Source organism: Colletotrichum phormii (assembly GCF_030913505.1).
Source record: "Colletotrichum phormii strain CBS 102054 chromosome Unknown BDP81scaffold_7, whole genome shotgun sequence".
NCBI classification, from domain to species: Eukaryota; Fungi; Ascomycota; class Sordariomycetes; order Glomerellales; family Glomerellaceae; genus Colletotrichum; species Colletotrichum phormii.
This window is the reverse complement of record NW_026851449.1, coordinates 72,270-89,019: the sequence shown is the minus strand read 5'-3', so window position 1 is coordinate 89,019 and position 16,750 is coordinate 72,270. Positions and strand designations below refer to the sequence as shown.

The 16,750-nt window shown below is 51.8% G+C and overlaps 6 protein-coding genes across 6 annotated transcripts; 1 reads left to right on the top strand and 5 right to left on the bottom strand.

Annotated features, from left to right (window-relative positions):
• Positions 1 to 460: 460 nt before the first annotated feature.
• BDP81DRAFT_315896 (major facilitator superfamily domain-containing protein) lies at positions 461 to 1,694 on the bottom strand (the record flags this gene model as incomplete). Its single annotated transcript, XM_060584122.1, has 4 exons — positions 461 to 703; positions 773 to 832; positions 884 to 1,051; positions 1,251 to 1,694. 4 exons carry the CDS (start codon positions 1,692 to 1,694, stop codon positions 461 to 463), a joined length of 915 nt encoding a protein of 304 aa, XP_060446630.1.
• Positions 1,695 to 3,414: 1,720 nt separating this feature from the next.
• BDP81DRAFT_392643 (family 31 glycosyl hydrolase) lies at positions 3,415 to 6,089 on the top strand (the record flags this gene model as incomplete). The annotated part of the gene is made up of 2 exons (XM_060587738.1): positions 3,415 to 5,019; positions 5,070 to 6,089. 2 exons carry the CDS (start codon positions 3,415 to 3,417, stop codon positions 6,087 to 6,089), a joined length of 2,625 nt encoding a protein of 874 aa, XP_060446629.1.
• Positions 6,090 to 6,612: 523 nt separating this feature from the next.
• BDP81DRAFT_515542 (uncharacterized protein) lies at positions 6,613 to 7,666 on the bottom strand (the record flags this gene model as incomplete). Its single annotated transcript, XM_060595857.1, has 2 exons — positions 6,613 to 7,464; positions 7,547 to 7,666. 2 exons carry the CDS (start codon positions 7,664 to 7,666, stop codon positions 6,613 to 6,615), a joined length of 972 nt encoding a protein of 323 aa, XP_060446628.1.
• Positions 7,667 to 8,054: 388 nt separating this feature from the next.
• On the bottom strand, positions 8,055 to 9,380 carry BDP81DRAFT_515538 (carbon-nitrogen hydrolase; the record flags this gene model as incomplete). The annotated part of the gene is made up of 5 exons (XM_060595856.1): positions 8,055 to 8,148; positions 8,300 to 8,621; positions 8,710 to 8,992; positions 9,039 to 9,150; positions 9,208 to 9,380. 5 exons carry the CDS (start codon positions 9,378 to 9,380, stop codon positions 8,055 to 8,057), a joined length of 984 nt encoding a protein of 327 aa, XP_060446627.1.
• Positions 9,381 to 10,044: 664 nt separating this feature from the next.
• Positions 10,045 to 11,873, bottom strand: BDP81DRAFT_392641 (serine carboxypeptidase; the record flags this gene model as incomplete). The annotated part of the gene is made up of 6 exons (XM_060587737.1): positions 10,045 to 10,289; positions 10,348 to 10,425; positions 10,480 to 10,857; positions 10,921 to 11,212; positions 11,361 to 11,563; positions 11,636 to 11,873. 6 exons carry the CDS (start codon positions 11,871 to 11,873, stop codon positions 10,045 to 10,047), a joined length of 1,434 nt encoding a protein of 477 aa, XP_060446626.1.
• Positions 11,874 to 13,380: 1,507 nt separating this feature from the next.
• Positions 13,381 to 15,200, bottom strand: BDP81DRAFT_392640 (general substrate transporter; the record flags this gene model as incomplete). The annotated part of the gene is made up of 5 exons (XM_060587736.1): positions 13,381 to 13,520; positions 13,581 to 13,864; positions 13,926 to 14,275; positions 14,326 to 14,996; positions 15,056 to 15,200. The coding sequence occupies 5 exons, from the start codon at positions 15,198 to 15,200 to the stop codon at positions 13,381 to 13,383; spliced, it is 1,590 nt and encodes a 529-aa protein (XP_060446625.1).
• Between the last annotated feature and the right edge of the window lie 1,550 nt (positions 15,201 to 16,750).

Below are 16,750 nucleotides of genomic sequence, written 5' to 3'. Positions count from 1 at the left end.
GAACCCATTGTGCCAGCTTACTCTCCTGGTCAGGAGACAGCCTCTGCCAGTCAGCAAAAGCCACTTTCCTAGTCTGACCACCTTGGAGACGTAGTTGGAGGGTTGATCGTGGTATCCCATACTCCAATGAGGCTCTCTTTTGACTCTTGCCGTTTGAGATGTCCTCGAGAGCCTGACGAAGCTGATCTTCGGTATATTGAGGCATTATATATAGAAGAAGGTATGTGCAAAAGATGAGCCCATTTGGACGCGAATTGAAAATGTTGTGACAAAAGGAGGTTGGGGGTGCCCGGGCATTGGGTTGTGGTGGATTTTCGCGTTTTTGTGGGTGCCAGAAACAGGGGGGTGCCAGGAAGTGGGGGGTTTAACTTGATCAGAGGGCCGAACGTAGAGATGCCTCCAGAGGGGATCCTACCAGACATTAGTTCATGTGAAACTTTGTAAAAGGGGGCGAAGGGACTCACGAGATGGAAAAGACGAGGGAAAACCAGCACCACGTTTTGATATCAAGAATACTCTCTTTGAAATGATCCCAGCGCCACTCGCGGGACATGACACCCTGTTGATTCATGCGGAGACGTTCAATGGCGATCAGCTTGTCATGGTCGTTGAGGAACTTGGCTTCGACTGGAGAATCCGGCATGTAGAGGAACATGATGATGGAGAAGACCACTGTGATGATACCGAAGAAGATGAAGATGATCTAACCATATCAATTAGCGCTTGTACTTTTGGTGCGACTGAGTGTTTATTGTCCGAGTTGAGGGCTTACCTGATACTCCTTGAGGGGAGAAGAGATGTGTCCCAGGCCATAGGTAATGAGACTGCCAAACTAAGGGATGTCAGTAAGGTTTAGAAGAGGCTTAATGTCGACACAACGCACCATGTTGGTGAAGCCATTCATGGCGTACCAATAACTGATCCTCAGCGTCTGCTCACGTCGTCGCCACCACATCTGCGTAATCCCCACGAACGCAGGCGCAACACTAGACTCGAACGCCCCAAGAAAGAGTCTCGCGGTCAGAAGCCCACCAAAATTGTGCGCTGCCGCCTCTCAAGTTGGGGTGCTGACACAGGGTGGAAGCTCTCAGAGGCCAACTGCAGTTAGGGGTAGAATGATGAATTACTGAAATCTGCTCCTCCCTCGACGTGTAATCCCTGCGCTGTATATATATATATCTGAGCTACTCCTTTGTTGCTTGGACTCCTTACTACCTCTAACTAGCCCCTATCCGGGAGGGCTCTGACACCGCCATGCAAGATAAGGTGATACCCCAAAAGGCAACCATGCAACTGGTGAATTTGCCAACAGGCCACTTTACTAGCAACCATGCAAGCGGAAACTGCATCACTAGCTGGGCGAGGTAGACGACGGACCCCAGCCACGAGTACTGGTCCCCGACGAGCCCGGTATCCTCGATGAGACCAAAAATGGAGGCGTAGGCGAGGGTGGACTTGTCGATGCCCTGGAGGAAGTAGACGAAGAGCATCAAGGGCAGGATGACGAGTTTGATCTTGCGCAGGACGCGGGCGTTGTCTGCGGGCGTGACGACGACGCGGTCCTCTGGCGAAGCGCCTGATTTGCCCAGGAGCTCTGCGGCGGCATCGCGGCGGTGAGTTGTGGTTTCTTGGTGGGCTGGTGCGTGTTCGACTTGGTCCACTGGGGCCTTGTTCTGGTCCTCGTTTGTGGCCATGATGATTAGACTTGTCAAGGGGTGCCTCTGGTTGTAAGTGATGGAAAGGTCCTCCTTCAGACAGACAGGCAAGTTACGACGAGAACGTAGAACTTCAGTGGAACATGAAGATGATTCGGATAGAATTAGAAAGAGAACCCGGGGATTATAGATATGGGCGGCACTTGTCCCAAAACATGTCGGCTGATGTATTGGCTGCGAGTCGGTCGCCGAGAAGGGGGTTGACAAGGGTACTTAGTGCGGTTTTCTTCAGGCATCGGACCACGGTCTTGGTAATAACAGCAGGGGGAACTCAGCAAAGGTGGCTAGCATGCCGTCTTTGAGCCACCAAAGGCTTGTTTCCGTGGGTGACGCTGTGGTTTAATTCCCCCATTGGACCTATTCTTTTTCGTATTGCAGCTATTTTCAATACGACGGGACCAGACTTTGGCAGACCAACTTCACGTGGTCACTGTTGCCATGATGGGCTTGAAGTAGACTTCGAATAATATATCTCTTGACGCGAAGATTCCACCTGGTAGAATTGCCGTCCATCATCGGACTACGGCACAAGGATACGCACACTAGACCTCCACGCGTTCCGCGCATCTCTTGAGATGGGGGCGGTCAACGAGCCGTGTCACAGAGATGAATAGGATATTTCACGAGAGCGAGTAGCGGGGAGAAATCCGAGGATTGAAGCATCACGAGTGGCTGGAACGGTTGGCTGTCTGGTGTCTGGGTGGAGGTTATCAGCTCACCTCCCCACATGGAGAGGGATTTGTACTCCGCGCGGGGGAAGTTAGGGATTTGTTGGGGGAAATCGGGGAGCACGGGAATATCGGTGCAACAAACTGCCCCAGATTGTCCCCCAGAGTCTCCAGATCATGCGATAGATCGCGTGAACAATGCGGAGGGAGGGAGGGGAAACAACACGGAGTTACGAACGAGAGAGGAGAGTTGATGACAGCTAGAGACTAAGACAATCAGACGAGAACTGGGACCGACAACGCGGCAACAGACTCGGAGGTTGGTCGACGTCGCCGTCTATTGGCCGCAACAAGTCCGTTTTCTCCGGCTTGTTGCCGTCCCCCGCAGCGGCTCGGCGGTAAAGTTTCCTCTTTTGGGGCGGCATTGTCATCGGCATCTAACTGCTTTTGGGGCGGCTCATGACACGACGCACCGCCATGAAAATCCACCACGAGTCAGAAGGCTACAACATCATTGGTCTCGTCTCTTGAGATGACTACGATGATCCAGCTTTTCCCCGTTCTTATCCTTGGTCCCGTCTGGGGGATGTGGATTTCGGGGTGGTTTCGGGGAAAGCTGTTCCCCATTCCCCAATAACATGCTGGTGTGCTACACGTAACTCGGGACACCATTCGCACGAGGTAGGTGGGTTCAATGTTGTAGTCGTTTACTCGGATGCTGAGTCCGAGTCCTCCTCACGATGCGATTCGCGTTGCCAGTCTTAGACAAAGTTGTCAGATATCTTCCGTTTAGCCAAAAGTGATGTATACTGCGATATCGGAAAGCCTCAAACTTTAAGAATACGTTCATCTGCACCGCTATGATCTATCCCATAGCTTAGAACACCTCCCCCCACTTCCTACGATAGCAACATCACAGGTCCGCCTTCATTTCCCCTCATTTCAGTAAGAAGGCCACCCAAACTCCAATTTCCGCCCACTGGTGAACTGAGAGAAGATTGAAGTATCACAAAGAACACACATTACTCAAGATGCTCCTCCAAAACGAAAAGATTCCCACCGGGTATGCGCCCCAAGAGGTCAAGGGCGCCGCGTCGGCATCCTCCATACAACTCAAGTCCTCAGAAGGCCATTCTGAGGACTTCACCTTCACATTTGAAATCGTAAGGTCAAATGTCTTCCGCACAACTGTCACCTCGGAGACGCGTCCTATCCCTCCCTTCCCCAGCGCACACAAGCCTAGCACAGACCTGGCCCCGAAAGACATCCAGATCAAGACATCAGAAAAGTCACAATCATTCACCACCTCGAACGTCAAGGCCGTCGTAGAATGGTCAAACACACCCATTATCTCCCTATTCGTCGGCCAAGATGACTCCGGAAAGCCCATCCACGCCGACCTCCCCTTCCGCTCCTACGCCGCGGACGGGCCCGGAGTCGCTCACTACTCCTCCTACAAGAAGCACACCCTCCACGTGGGGCTCGGAGAGAAGGCGGCGCCGATGGACCTTGCGGGCCGCGGGTTCATCATCTCCGCGAGTGACACCTTTGGATACGACGCCTACCGCACGGATCCGCTGTACAAGCACATCCCGCTCCTCATCAACGTCACCCCCGAGGGCGCCGTTGGTATCTTTTCCACGGCCCACTCACGCTCAACATGGTCCATCGGATCCGAGCTCGACGGCATGTGGGGTGCGTACAAGGTGCACCGCCAGTCCCACGGCGGTCTCGAGGAGTACATCATTGTCGGCAAGAACGTTGCCGAAGTCGTACACTCTTACGCGGAGCTCGTTGGCTTTCCCCTGCGTGTGCCGCGGTATATGATGGGTTACGTTGGCGGTGGCATGAAGTACAGCGCCATGGACACCCCGCGGGCCCACGAAGCGATCATGGGGTGGATCAAGAACTGCGAGAAGCACGATATTCCCTTCTCTGCGTTCCAGATGAGCTCCGGGTACACTGTTGCTGAGCAAGAACCCAAGACTCGCAATGTCTTTACGTGGAATTACCATCGTTTCCCTGACCCAAGGGCTTTTACCCGCGAGGCGCACTCGCACGGTCTTCGCCTGTTGGCCAATGTCAAGCCCTACGTGCTTGCTACGCATCCCGCGTACAAGAAGCTGTCTGAAGATGGTGCTTTCTTCAAGGATCCGTCCACTGGAAAGACTGCAGTAACGAGACTTTGGAGTGCTGGTGGAGGTGAGAGCGGAGAGGGAAGTCACCTGGACTTCACCAGCAATTCCGGATACCAGTGGTGGTATGATGGTGTCGTTGGACTGAAGAAGGTCGGTATTGATGTCATGTGGAACGATAACAATGAGTACACTGTGCCCGACGACGAGTGGCAATGCGCCCTCGAGAAGACGGATCTAGTACCAATTCCTGAGGGTCTCAGCCGCAAGGATGTTGGCATTTGGGGCCGCGCCATCCACACCGAGCTCATGGGCAAGGCTTCTCATGATGCAACTATCGAGGGCAAGCCCGAGGAGCGACCTTTCGTTCTCACGCGTAGTGCCACGGCCGGAACCATGAAGTACTGCGGTGCCTCTTGGAGTGGTGACAACGTCACCGCCTGGGAGTCCATGAGAGGCGGGAACTCTCTGGCCCTCAACGCCAGCTTCTCTCTCCTTCATGTGAGTAACCCAAGAGCATCCCCATCTCATAACCAGACTAATATTCGTAGTGCTACGGCCACGATATCGGCGGCTTCGAAGGGCCCCAACCTACCCCAGAGCACCTCGTTCGCTGGATCCAGCTCGGCGTCCACTCACCCCGGTTTGCCATCAACTGCTTCAAGACCAGCGAGGCAGATAACCTCATCGGCGGCGTCATCGAGCCCTGGATGTACCCCACCGCGACGCCCATCATCCGGGCCACAATCAAGCGCCGCTACGAGCTTGTCCCCTACACCTACTCCCAGAACCTCCGCGCCCACCACACCGCAACCCCACCCCAGCGATGGACCGGTTGGGGCTACGAGGCCGACCCAGAGGTGTGGACCGAGGCGATCAAGGACGGTGACACGCAGTTCTGGTTCGGTGATGCGTTCATCATTGTCGGCGTTTACGAGCCAGGTGTCGACACCGCAAGGGTATACCTCCCGAAGAAGGGCGACGGCAGCGACTTTGGGTTCCTCAACACGAATGCGCCGTATGAACATTTTGAGGCGGGTAAGTGGCATACTGTGCTCTCGCCTTGGTACAGCTCCATCCCCGTCATCGCAAAGATTGGCTCGGCTGTGCCTGTGGGCAAGCCGCTCGACACAACATCGCTCAAGGAGGCGGACCCGGAGTTCCCGAACCAGGCCAAGGACGACTGGCGCGGTGTGGAGATCTTCCCTCCGCCTTCGCTGCGCGGAGCTGCTGCCCAAGGCTCTGAGACGGAGCTGGGCGGCGAAGACGTGAAGGGTGTGGTCTTCGAGGACAGCTGGTACGAGGACGATGGTATCAGCCGTAAGGTGCCTGCCGAATTCAAGTTCACCATCCGATATGAGATTGTTGAGCAGCGGATCTCCATTGAGGTCAAGGCTGTTGTTACTGAAGGCTTAAAGGAGAAGTGGAGTCCTCTGTGGCTTGAGAAAGGCGTTGATGTGTTGTTACCTGTGGGAGAAGAGCGGACGGTGATTGTGAACGGAGCCGAGGCTCAAGAGAAGTCGCTGGATGCTCGGGGCAGACGAGTGTGGACTGTGCCCGTCACTTTGTAAATGACTTTGACTTGTTTGGTGTTGAGAGGATAGACTTTTTCTGAATCATACGTGATGCCCGTCGAATCGATGCCAGCCAGGGCAATAAAGCACTCTTGTAACCTTGTCATCAATGGGGCATTTCGATTTACTCAAGTATGAGTTCAAGTTGCATAAGCCAAATCACGCTCGAGAACGGAAGATCGTTAATAAGCATGGTAGTTGTATTGGGGATTGTGCAATGTGGTATCGATGTCCTATGAGGCGATGCACCCAATCTAGCCCAGAATCATCCTTCCCAAATGACCAAGTACGAGAGACAGCTCTATGTGTGATCCATCCAAATCCGTCTCTTCAGGAATGTCACTTCCATAACTCCAACGCAAGAAGACCCCTCCAGTTTAATCGCTCCACATTCATGCCTGTGTCGATGTCAATCCATCCGATGACCTGACGACAGCAGGTCTTTGTAGTTGGGACACGAGCCCAGTGCCGCTGGATGTCGTAATTATTGTTTCCGTTGCGTGTTATAATGTGTGACAAGCTAGACAAATACGGTCTCCAAGGACTTGAGACCAGAGAAGATAAGGCGCCATTTTCCGTTACGCTTCTTGCTCTTGGTCTTGCACATTACATCGATAGTCCGACGAGGATCTTCAGAGCCAGTACATTCAACAATGGCGTGCTCAATATTCTTGCACCGGGCCGCTATCTCAGGCGAGACGCTCATTCGGTACAATGGAGCCTTCAAGTGCAAGACGTCGATAGTCGAATTGAGGTAGGCGAAGTCAGGATATCGGGAGGTTTGCCGATTGTGAACCTCGATATCGAAACCCAGGCCCTGGTCGGTGTCTTCCAGGCGTCGCATGCGGACCTTGTGGCGGATAGTCCGGGCGATCTCGCGAGACAGGTAGTTGATTTGGTTGTCGATGGCGTTGTAATGGCTGATCGACTCGTCTTTGCCCCTGAGATGAAGCTTTGAGATTTCGCGTTCCTCTCTGTCCAGTCTGTTGCCCTTACCCTTGACTGGGCGGCGAAAGTCGTGGATGACTGCGTAGAAGTGGCGAGGCTCGAGATAGAATTCCTCCCAGACCATGATTTGGACCTCGCATGGGAACTTGGCGAACTGGTGGAAGCTATCTGCTGGAGCTTCGACTTCGACTTGAGTGTCGGCCTTGGCCTTGGCTGCGGTCTTGAAATTGGTCATCTCGCTAGCAGCGGGAGACTTCTTGGAAGACTTGTTGTTGCAACGACGAGCACAGATTTTGAATATTGGTTGTGAATAAAGAGTGTGTGGATGAGTAGAATGGTACAGTAGACAGTGGGTGAGTTGTGCACTGTGGGTTATTCGAAAGACCAAGAATGTGTGTGTATGTAGGATGGATGGATGGATGGCCTGTTGCATTTCGGAGAATTGAATGCTTCTCTTTATACCCCCCGGTGGATACTTGATAAACTTTCGACTCAACCCTACTTACCAATAGGGTGTTCTGGCTTCCATTGACTTTCAGTCTTCTACGGTTCGCAACTTCGCTCGAGGGCATTGATGGCAACTGAGGCAGAGTAGTTCCCCGGTTTCCTTCCATAACGCCCACCATTCTTGTGAGCTCCACCATCCCGCCTTTCTCCGAAGTCTTTCTCCCTCAGAGGTGCCTAGTAGTCGTTTGTTGAGCTCGGGCCGTTGTGCAGGATATTCTCCCGTCGAGATCGTCAAGTCAGTACCGCGGGATAGAATAACTCAAAAACTCCGCAATGAAAAGTTGCCAACCTGGGCTCGTGAGATTCATTTAATAAGAGATTTGTTCCCAGTCGATTGAGTGCTTGGTGAGTCTCATTGCGTTCATACTGCGCATTATCCCGGTCTTCTGGTTCGATGAATTAGCCGCCATGCCAGTAAAATACAACCTGTCTCACGGCTTGTAACCTATATGGCTGATTTACCAAGCAAATTGGAAAAGTAAAATCTTGTACGGAGCGCATCAACACTTATTGAGTCGACTGAAGTTCCTCAGTCTCATAGGCTGGCAGTTTACTTAATACGTGTTGTCCGCTACTTTCACTCACATACATGATACGTCCACTGTTATCCTTTTAGAGAGAAATTGCAATATTTTGATGTGGACAGCTTTTCCGCGACTACTTATTCATACGCCCGAGGTACAACTTGAAAGAAATCCTCTGTCTGCTGTGTCTGGCACGGCTTGTACGTTGCTCTAGCTAGGGCGTATAACCTTTTCTCCACGAGGTCAGAACCTAACCAAAGCAGATCGGGACGACTGCAGTGCCCGCACGTGTCTAAAAACACTTTTACTCCAATAATTCGATCCATGTCCAAGTCAGCGTATACGATGCCCTCCTCATCGTCCGCAAGGTCTGTTGAGATTTTGCTTCCAGCTGGTCCATAGACTGCACAGTATCCGCCGCCTGGCTTGCTATACAACTGTCCAGAATGTGTCTGCATCTTGTCAATCGCGTCTTTGGTAAGAACTCCTGTGCAGTGTAGCACGAAGCAGGAACCCTTGACGGCGTATATTCGAGACATGCTTTGTTGTCCTAGTAACGAGTCAGTCTCATCACCAGTGCCCATTTCAGGCAGTGCCAACTGGCTGATGATGTAGCCATTTAAGGCAATGATACTGACCTTCCGCTGTTGTGTTCCACAAAGCCTCTCCACCCCTGCCCGGCATCGTCGGTGGCCAAGCAGCAATGTGGACTTGCTCCCCTTGGGAATACGTGTGGTATTTCAAAAGAGGCTGAGTATGCTCCCAGCAGTTGAGTCCCCCAACCTTACCCACGCCCGGGACGCTCGCAACGTTGCGAAGAGATGATCCACTACCTTCGCCAAAGATTCTTCTTTCCACGTTGGTGGGCTTGATCTTACGCCGATTCATTCTGATCAATCCATCGGAACCGATATGTGACTGCTATGTAAAGAGAATCATCATCGTTCTCTGAGTATCCAAGATGAACTTCAATATTGTTCTCTGCGGCCGCAGCACGTATTCGTTTCATCTCTGGCGAGTCTCGCTTGAGGGAATTTTTGATGTAGCGCTTGGTCAGGTCAACATCTATCCCGCGTGACCTTTTGAACTCGATTAGGTATTTTCGGTGTCAGGGACAAGTGGCAAGGATTACATACCAAATCCAAAAGGGATAGCCTGGGATGAAGGTCTCCGGGAAAGCAATCAGGTGTGCCCCTGCCCGGCTAGCTTCAGCAATAATATGGCATGTCTTGTCGACACTGGCCTGGAGGTCGAAGTCGATCGATGCTTCCTGGGCCAGAGCAACACGAACGTTCTTTGAAGGAGTCATTTCGCAAGCTGGCAGGTATCTAGAAGTTAAAGTTGAAAAGTCTGCTCATCTTATTCGAGGGCTATGTAATAGTTAGACTTGCTTTACGCTACTACCGCACACTTTATATGACTAGCGGGATTAGATAAGGACAAGATCATACCTGTCAACTCAGCCCTAGAGGGGTAATGGATCTGACGGACATCTCATTCAATAACAATTAGAGCGCTGATTGCTTTCCCGAATCAGTAAGCAACTGATTGTTAGCTTGCAAGTTTAGCCTTTGACGTTCAAATGCCGAGAATCCTTGGAAGCGGGTCGAGATTGCTCCTCATGCGGGTTGAATTTTGATCTTTGATGAAATGCTGTCCCAAAACAGTAATTCTCAGCCGCCACAGTCCTCTTTGCAGATTTGCCTTGTATCCAATGACGCCGTACGGAGCTAGCTGCCATGGTTCTGTACTAATTCCATCACTCACTAATGAACACGTGCTTTACCATAGTAAGTATACTAGGCTGCACGATTTCGATAGCCGAGTCGGAGTAAGAAGCAGACATTGGAAGATCGACCAGCTTGTCTCTGGCTATGCACGTGAACTCTCCTTAACCTCACTACTCACGGATCAGGTGAAAAGTCCAATGATTCATTATAAGCTTGCTAACTCGGTCACACGGTGATTACTATTTACGGCGAAGAGATGCCCTTCTTTGCCATGGTCTGTTTGAAGGCTTCGAGGGCAACCTCTGGTTGGTAAGCTGGGACCTCGTGACCCGCTTCATGAACTCTCAACCAACTCAAGTTCCTCACGTTCTTGTACTCGCCCATCTTCTTGCCGTTCATGTTGAAGTCTTTCATTTCCGCCTTTTCGAACTCCTCGCCACCAATCTTCTTGGCCGCATTGTAATTGCCAATGTGGTTGCAGATGAAGTCTATGGATGACAGTCAGCAACGTTGCAGAGACCCCACGGGGACAGGCCTCAAACTCACCAGCGTCACCGGCCCAGATGAGAACTTGTACATCCTTCTTCGTGATGTCTTGAAGCTTAGTAAGGAAGGATCGCTGGCCTGCGAAAATAAGGTCAGCTCCAAATTCTTTGGGCTCAGCTCAATTACGCTTACCGTCACCAGTCGAGGTGAACTTGTCGTATGGTGCTTGAGGGCATTCCTGATACTCGGATTTGGCACCGATAGCCTTCATGACCTCGGGCTTCTTGATGTATGCCTGATAGGTTCCCGGCGGGAATTTGTCGTCCTTAGCTCTGACATCGTAGACGTTGAAAGTTTTGGCCGCTTCAATGGGTGCTTCAACGGCTGCATAGCACGCATTCTCAGCGGCCACACAAGCCTCGTTCTGTCCCTCGAGACCAGTGCATTTCTCCATCGCAGGTTTGCAATCCTTCTCGTAGGCCTTGGTGAGCTCGTCAAACTTGGGCTGATCGATGATCTTGTTGTACGTATTGTTCACTGCATACTCCAAGTAGTCCTTGTATTGGACGACTGTCGTGAGTTGTCAGCATCTTTCCTCTCAACTTACGCCATCGTCTCGGGATCATCGCATACCTGGGTCAATCCAACCATTTCCGATACCGAGAGCGACAATCTTGATCTTTTCGCCCTTCACGGTGCCCTTGTCGATAGCATCATTTTGGGCCTGGAAATGGTCGATAAACTCCGGGCCGTAATGGCCGCCGTACGACTCAGTGAACAAGCCGAATTCGCGGCCCTTGTAATCGGGGAATTTGCTATAGAAGGACTGCATCAACGCCCAGACTTTTGGCGCGGCCTTGACGGTGCTGTCTGTATCACTCGTGCCGTAGCTGAAACCGGTCCCGATTGGCTGGTCCACATAGAGCTTTGATGGGTGTGCCGCCGTCAGCATGGAACATGGGGTAATAGCATTGAAGACGATGCGGAGGCATCAAGGTAATAAAAGGACGAGCGCGGTTGCGTTAAGCTTGTGGGGCCGTGTCAATCACACGCCGGGACGGACGGAGACTCACCATGTTGGCGACGTTGTTCCACGAGTTGGGGTTCAGAATGGGATCTGCGCCGGGGGCTTTGTTGAAGGTGCATGGCCCGTTTTCTTGGAAGAGACCGAGCATGGAGCTGCAGCCGGGGCCACCGTTCAGCCACAGAGCTACCGGAGCGGTATTCGCATCTTTGCGAGCTTCGAAGAACCAGAAAAACATGTTTTGGTCGGTACCTGCGGCATCTCGTCAGATTGTCTGGCGTCATCGCAAGGATGGTGAGAGTTGAGGCGAGGGATAAGACTTACCAACGTCGAAATAGCCAGAGTATTGCTTGACACCCTTGGTTGTCTCGCAGATTCCCGAGTCCTGGACATATCTCGTTCTGGAGCTTGTTGCCGCATGCTCATAAACCGTGAAGTTCGTTCCCAAGTCAGACATGAGACTGTAAGTCCTGTCGACAGAGTAGCTCTTAGGCGTCGCAAGCGCAGCAGCAAAGCTGGCCAGGCCGAGAGCGGCCACAGAGTGAGGAAGTAGAACTCTCATATTGGCACCGCTGTTGCGACTGGTTGATAGAGACGGCAAAGAAGATGTAGATGAGATAAGATTAAATCGCTGCGGGGGTGAAGAGCTAACAGTGATGAGGGCGGCAGGTGGATGGTATTTGAACTCAGCACGATGTGTGGGAGCACGGGTTGAGAAGGGTGTAGCGCGGGGACGCCAGGTAGGACAATCTTAGCCGATCTACGCACCTAGAGTTTGTCGTACGGGGACCTCTAACAGCTTCAGCTTTTGCTGCTTGTTGACCAGATAAGCAGCGAAACCCGTGTTCTTGGAGTCGGAGGTATTATTAAACAGCTAGAGTTGCTTCAATACAACGTAAGAAGAAAGAAAGTCTGTAGGCTACTGCAGCGCGCCGATCGCGTCTGTCGGCAAACCTCTTGTAAAGTTGTCGGGGGCCGGCAGATCGAGTGGGTGCAGCCGGGCGGGATAGACCGCAATTCGATGGGGCATCGCGAGCCGGTCAGCTCCACAGCTGCGTGCTTTTTTCCCTGTTTGAGGTTGGGCTGTGCAGCAACGTGCAGCCGCCCGTGGTGCAGCCTCGGCCAGACTGTCTCTCAACTCGTCGGGTGTTTCGCCTGACCGCGCCGTCTGATCAAAGGGAAACAAAGTCACCATTAGATACTGTTTCGCTGGCGAACGGAACAGTTCTCTCCCCAAGATTGAGTCTCATTTTCAGGGGTGAGCGCGCTGAATTGTTCGACAGGCTTACAAAATAGATAAAGAACTGCCTGCTACAGTCTAGAAATCTGGTAGTCGAAAGAGAAGAACGTTCAAGAGTAAGTTGAGGATGTGAGATGAGGTTCCGCAGAAGAGTCTCGTGGAAAGTTAAGCCCCTGGCGACGATCACCAATCACGAGAGCCCACGCAAAAATACGGTGTCGCAGCGCCACACGTGGCGCTGCCGGTTACTGCCGCACGATACCGCTTTCCACAAGCCGATTACCCGTCTTGTACGGTATATAGATATGACCCTCATACGGATCTTCCACTTGCTACCTCGCTTTGTGATATACGGTTATATGCACAAGCCGTCCTGTGGTAAGTTCTTCGGGATCTACATTCCAGTTGGAGGATGCCTCATGTTCATGCGAGGAAGATCCCTCCTTTGTCCAAAAGTCAGCCATCACAACCGTCGCCTTTGTGACGTTCAGGAGCCCTTGGGACGTTCTAAAATATGCTGTGTGAAAACTGGATTTTTTAGCTTACGATGCCTCGTTGAACCTTGAAGGGGCGCCGATGGTAGACTTTCGAAACCCTTGAGCCCGTCGAGTAGAATCACGATGGGCTGGTATACGAACGAGGCTGGCGCCGAAAGGCACGCGATTTCATCCAGGTCACGAGCAAACAGTAGGAAAAGAACAGGGATTCAATAACAGTCAGATATTATCATTACCATCCCTTCTCACGTATCATATACTGACCCCGTTTCATGGACTCATGTCATGCGATCGTCGTGAAAATATGTACAGAATGTGTGCAGATCTAGGTCTCAAATCTTAGATGGCTTTTCTTGAACAACAGGTTGCAAGTCAGACTTCGCAATGCTGTTCCTCTCACTGTCGCTGTCGCTAGGCACCACACCGTTGTTCTCCAACTCGGTGATCCTAGCAGTTTGCTCGCCTCGCCAATCTACTCTTGAGTCAGTACTACGATCTAAGTGTCGTCGAGGTTTTATGTTGATGAACTTACGTCTTGACTTCCAGGCTGGGACACCAGCGGCGAACATCTCATCAATCTCCTCGAGAGATTTCTTGGACATCTCGGGCATACAGAACCAGCCCCAGACCAGTCCGCAGGCTGAGATCGAACCGTAGATCAGGCCGACTCGGGAACCAAGGTTCGCCGGTTCCTGCAGCAGGTAGGGCAAGGTGAAAGATGAGATAAAGTTGCAGAGGTTGGCCATCAGCCAGAAAAGCATGACTGACTTGTCCCGGAGGGTGATGTGGGGAATCTCGGTCTTAGTAAGTTGCAAACTGTATAGGACATCAGCAAAGTTTCTTGTGGTCGCTGTGTGCATGAGTGGGGGTCACTCACGGGCCACCGAAAGACACGAAATGGAAGATAGGGAACATCATTGTCAATGCTACAATGCCCTTGTTGATGTCGACCGTTGGATGTGAGATCGTACCCAATCCACCCATAACCATGAGAACTGCCGTTTGCATGAGGCCCATGTATAAGAAAAGCGGACGTCGGCCAGCCTTGTCAATGATGAACATGAAAGTGATTGCGGTCGCAAGCAAGAGCCCTCGCTTGACCATGGTTGCCATGAACGGATCAATAACCTTCAAGCTCTTCAAAAAGATCGTGCCGTACAGGTTGGAGAATGATGAACCAGAAAGTTGAGCAAACGCAGCGGCAATGAGACCGTTGACGGTACGACGCTAGATGGACCATTAGCGGATGTGGTTCACCATGGAAGAAGCTTGCTTACCAGATTCGTGCCCTTGACCAAGTCCTTCCACTTTCCAGTGGTTTCACTCGTGTTGAGAGCTTCTTGGAGAAGCTTGGCCTCCTTTTCAGCATCGTAGTTTGGCATTGCTCCGTAGAGATAATCCAGATTCTCAACTGCCTTGGCATATTGACCTTTCCGAAGTAGCCATCGCGGAGATTCAGGGATGAGAACCCAGAAGCATAGAGAGAAAGCCGGGAAAATGAAGCCAATCCCCACCGGAATCTTCCAGCAATTGTCATCAGTGAGCTTGCTCGTAACATCGGTTATAATGGACGCAATGAAGGCTGCGAAGACGCCATTTACACCGTAAATGGCTGTGAGTGAGCCCCGAACGGCGGCTGGTGCGATCTCGGCCTGGAACATCGGAATGAGAAAAGCCTCCATGCCGACGTGGAAATTGACAATCATCCGGCCAGCGAGTAGCTGATTGTAACTCTTTGCGGTGTAAACAATGATTGTTCCGGCCATGCAAACAATATTGGTGAGAAAGAACACCAGCCTCCGGCCCCATCGCTCGCCGATCTGAGCTCCGCATATTACACCGACGGCGTAGACGAGAAGAGGGAATGAGTTCATGTAAGCCAACTTATTAGATGTGAATCCGAAGGCCTTCTTGGCTGGAATATAGTCGCCGAACCGTTGTTCAAACGCTTGGAGCCAACTGTCAGCTGGGGCTTCCTGGTGTTCAAATTAAGAATGAGATACTCACGTGTCATGGCCTGAATGGTGTTGAGTGTTGAGCCCTCATATCCAAATGTGAATACACTCATGCCAAAGACCAAGGTGACCATCAACAGATTAGATGTGATGTGACGGGTCACCTTGTAGTTGTGATGGCGCAGGTAGTCGAGCATGATGGGCGATTTGTTGTTTGTGTCCAAAAGAAGGAATGTTCAAGACCAGCTCAATTATTTCGATCTCTTGTCTTGGCATTTGCCTTTCGCCCTCGTGCGAACCAAATAGTAAAACCACCCGAAAGTGGGCAGGGAGGCTTTCTCTTTTATGAGTTGAATATCTATCTCCGAGTAGGAGGCAAGTGGGAAACCCTGGTGGATGGTGGTCTTACACCTCTGGGACTCACGGACAACTAGGAAAACCCAACCCAAACCCTCAGACCCCAGCTTTGGACCTTGAAGTTGGTGGTGCGAGCTTAAACGCCTCCCGTCGGATGCCGTCGGGGCATCACGGCACCACCAGAACGCTCTGTCCGCCAAGTGTACTACACATCGTTTCAATTCAGGCTGTCTCCTTGCTCCTGAGGCAAACCACATCCCAAATTTCACTCTGTATGACGGTCAGAAGACACCAGATCTCCCCTTGCCATTGTCGAATCAGACCTGTATGCGCTGATCATGGCAACCAAGTGCCAGACGTCTTCCACGACGTTTCGGTAAACTGGAGACCTAGTCTGTCCCCCTACCCTCCCTCGACCCTCGCACCTCGCGACCTTTCGCCAATGCTTCTTGGACAAAGGGGCCCAGGTCTTGCCTTGATCCTTTCCGGGATGCCCGCATGATTCAACTGATCATTTCCATGCAGATGCGATTTGACGGGACCGGGCCGTATGTATCGCCACTAGTATCCACGCCTAGAAGATACGCGGGGTACATTAGTACCATCTGAATTTGTCTTGTTTTTGAGTTAATGCCGAGAAATGCATCTCCAGCAGAACCCAGCTAAACTTACCCAATCCCACACTCTGTCGATGAGGCTTTGCCCAGCTACAGCCAGTGCAGGTCTGGCAATGAGCCAAGCTGGATTTTACTCCAAAGTCTACGCTGCATGCCAAATCGTAATTCGCGAGAACGACTTGGCTTCTGTCGTCCAGACTTCTGGGCCACCGTGGTGATTACTACGCAACCTAAATGCATCTTTCATTGCTCTAATACTTGCCACAACAGACCCGGGTCTCTGTCTGGGCAAGCCTCTTGGGGTAGAGCCTTGATGGAATTTGAAGCCAGCCAGTCACCACCAGTCCACGGAGAAACCTCATTTCCTCCTCTTTTAGTGGCCACAGGTTGATGCAATCATGGGACGAAATCAGCCCCATCAGGAAACCACACCGATGCTCAGCGTCACAGAGCGCCGACTCTCCCGTCTCAGGGCCCATTCTCGGCCGACACAGTGAGAGGAAGTCTAGCCAGCCACCACTTTCACCACCCACCATTAGCAGCCTCCTATATTATCACAACTCAATATGCCGTTGAGATTGGTATCCACACCAAGAGCCTCATCCTTCGAGATCGATGTAACCTGACACTGGACCCGTGTGATTAGCATCCCCATGTCTAGTACGTCAAAACAACGGCAGTGCATGATTGGAAAGGTCGTAATAAGATGTGCCGATCCGAAGTCGTACCGGAAGATCTCGCTGGTACCGCTTGCGGTGTTGCACGCGGGATGT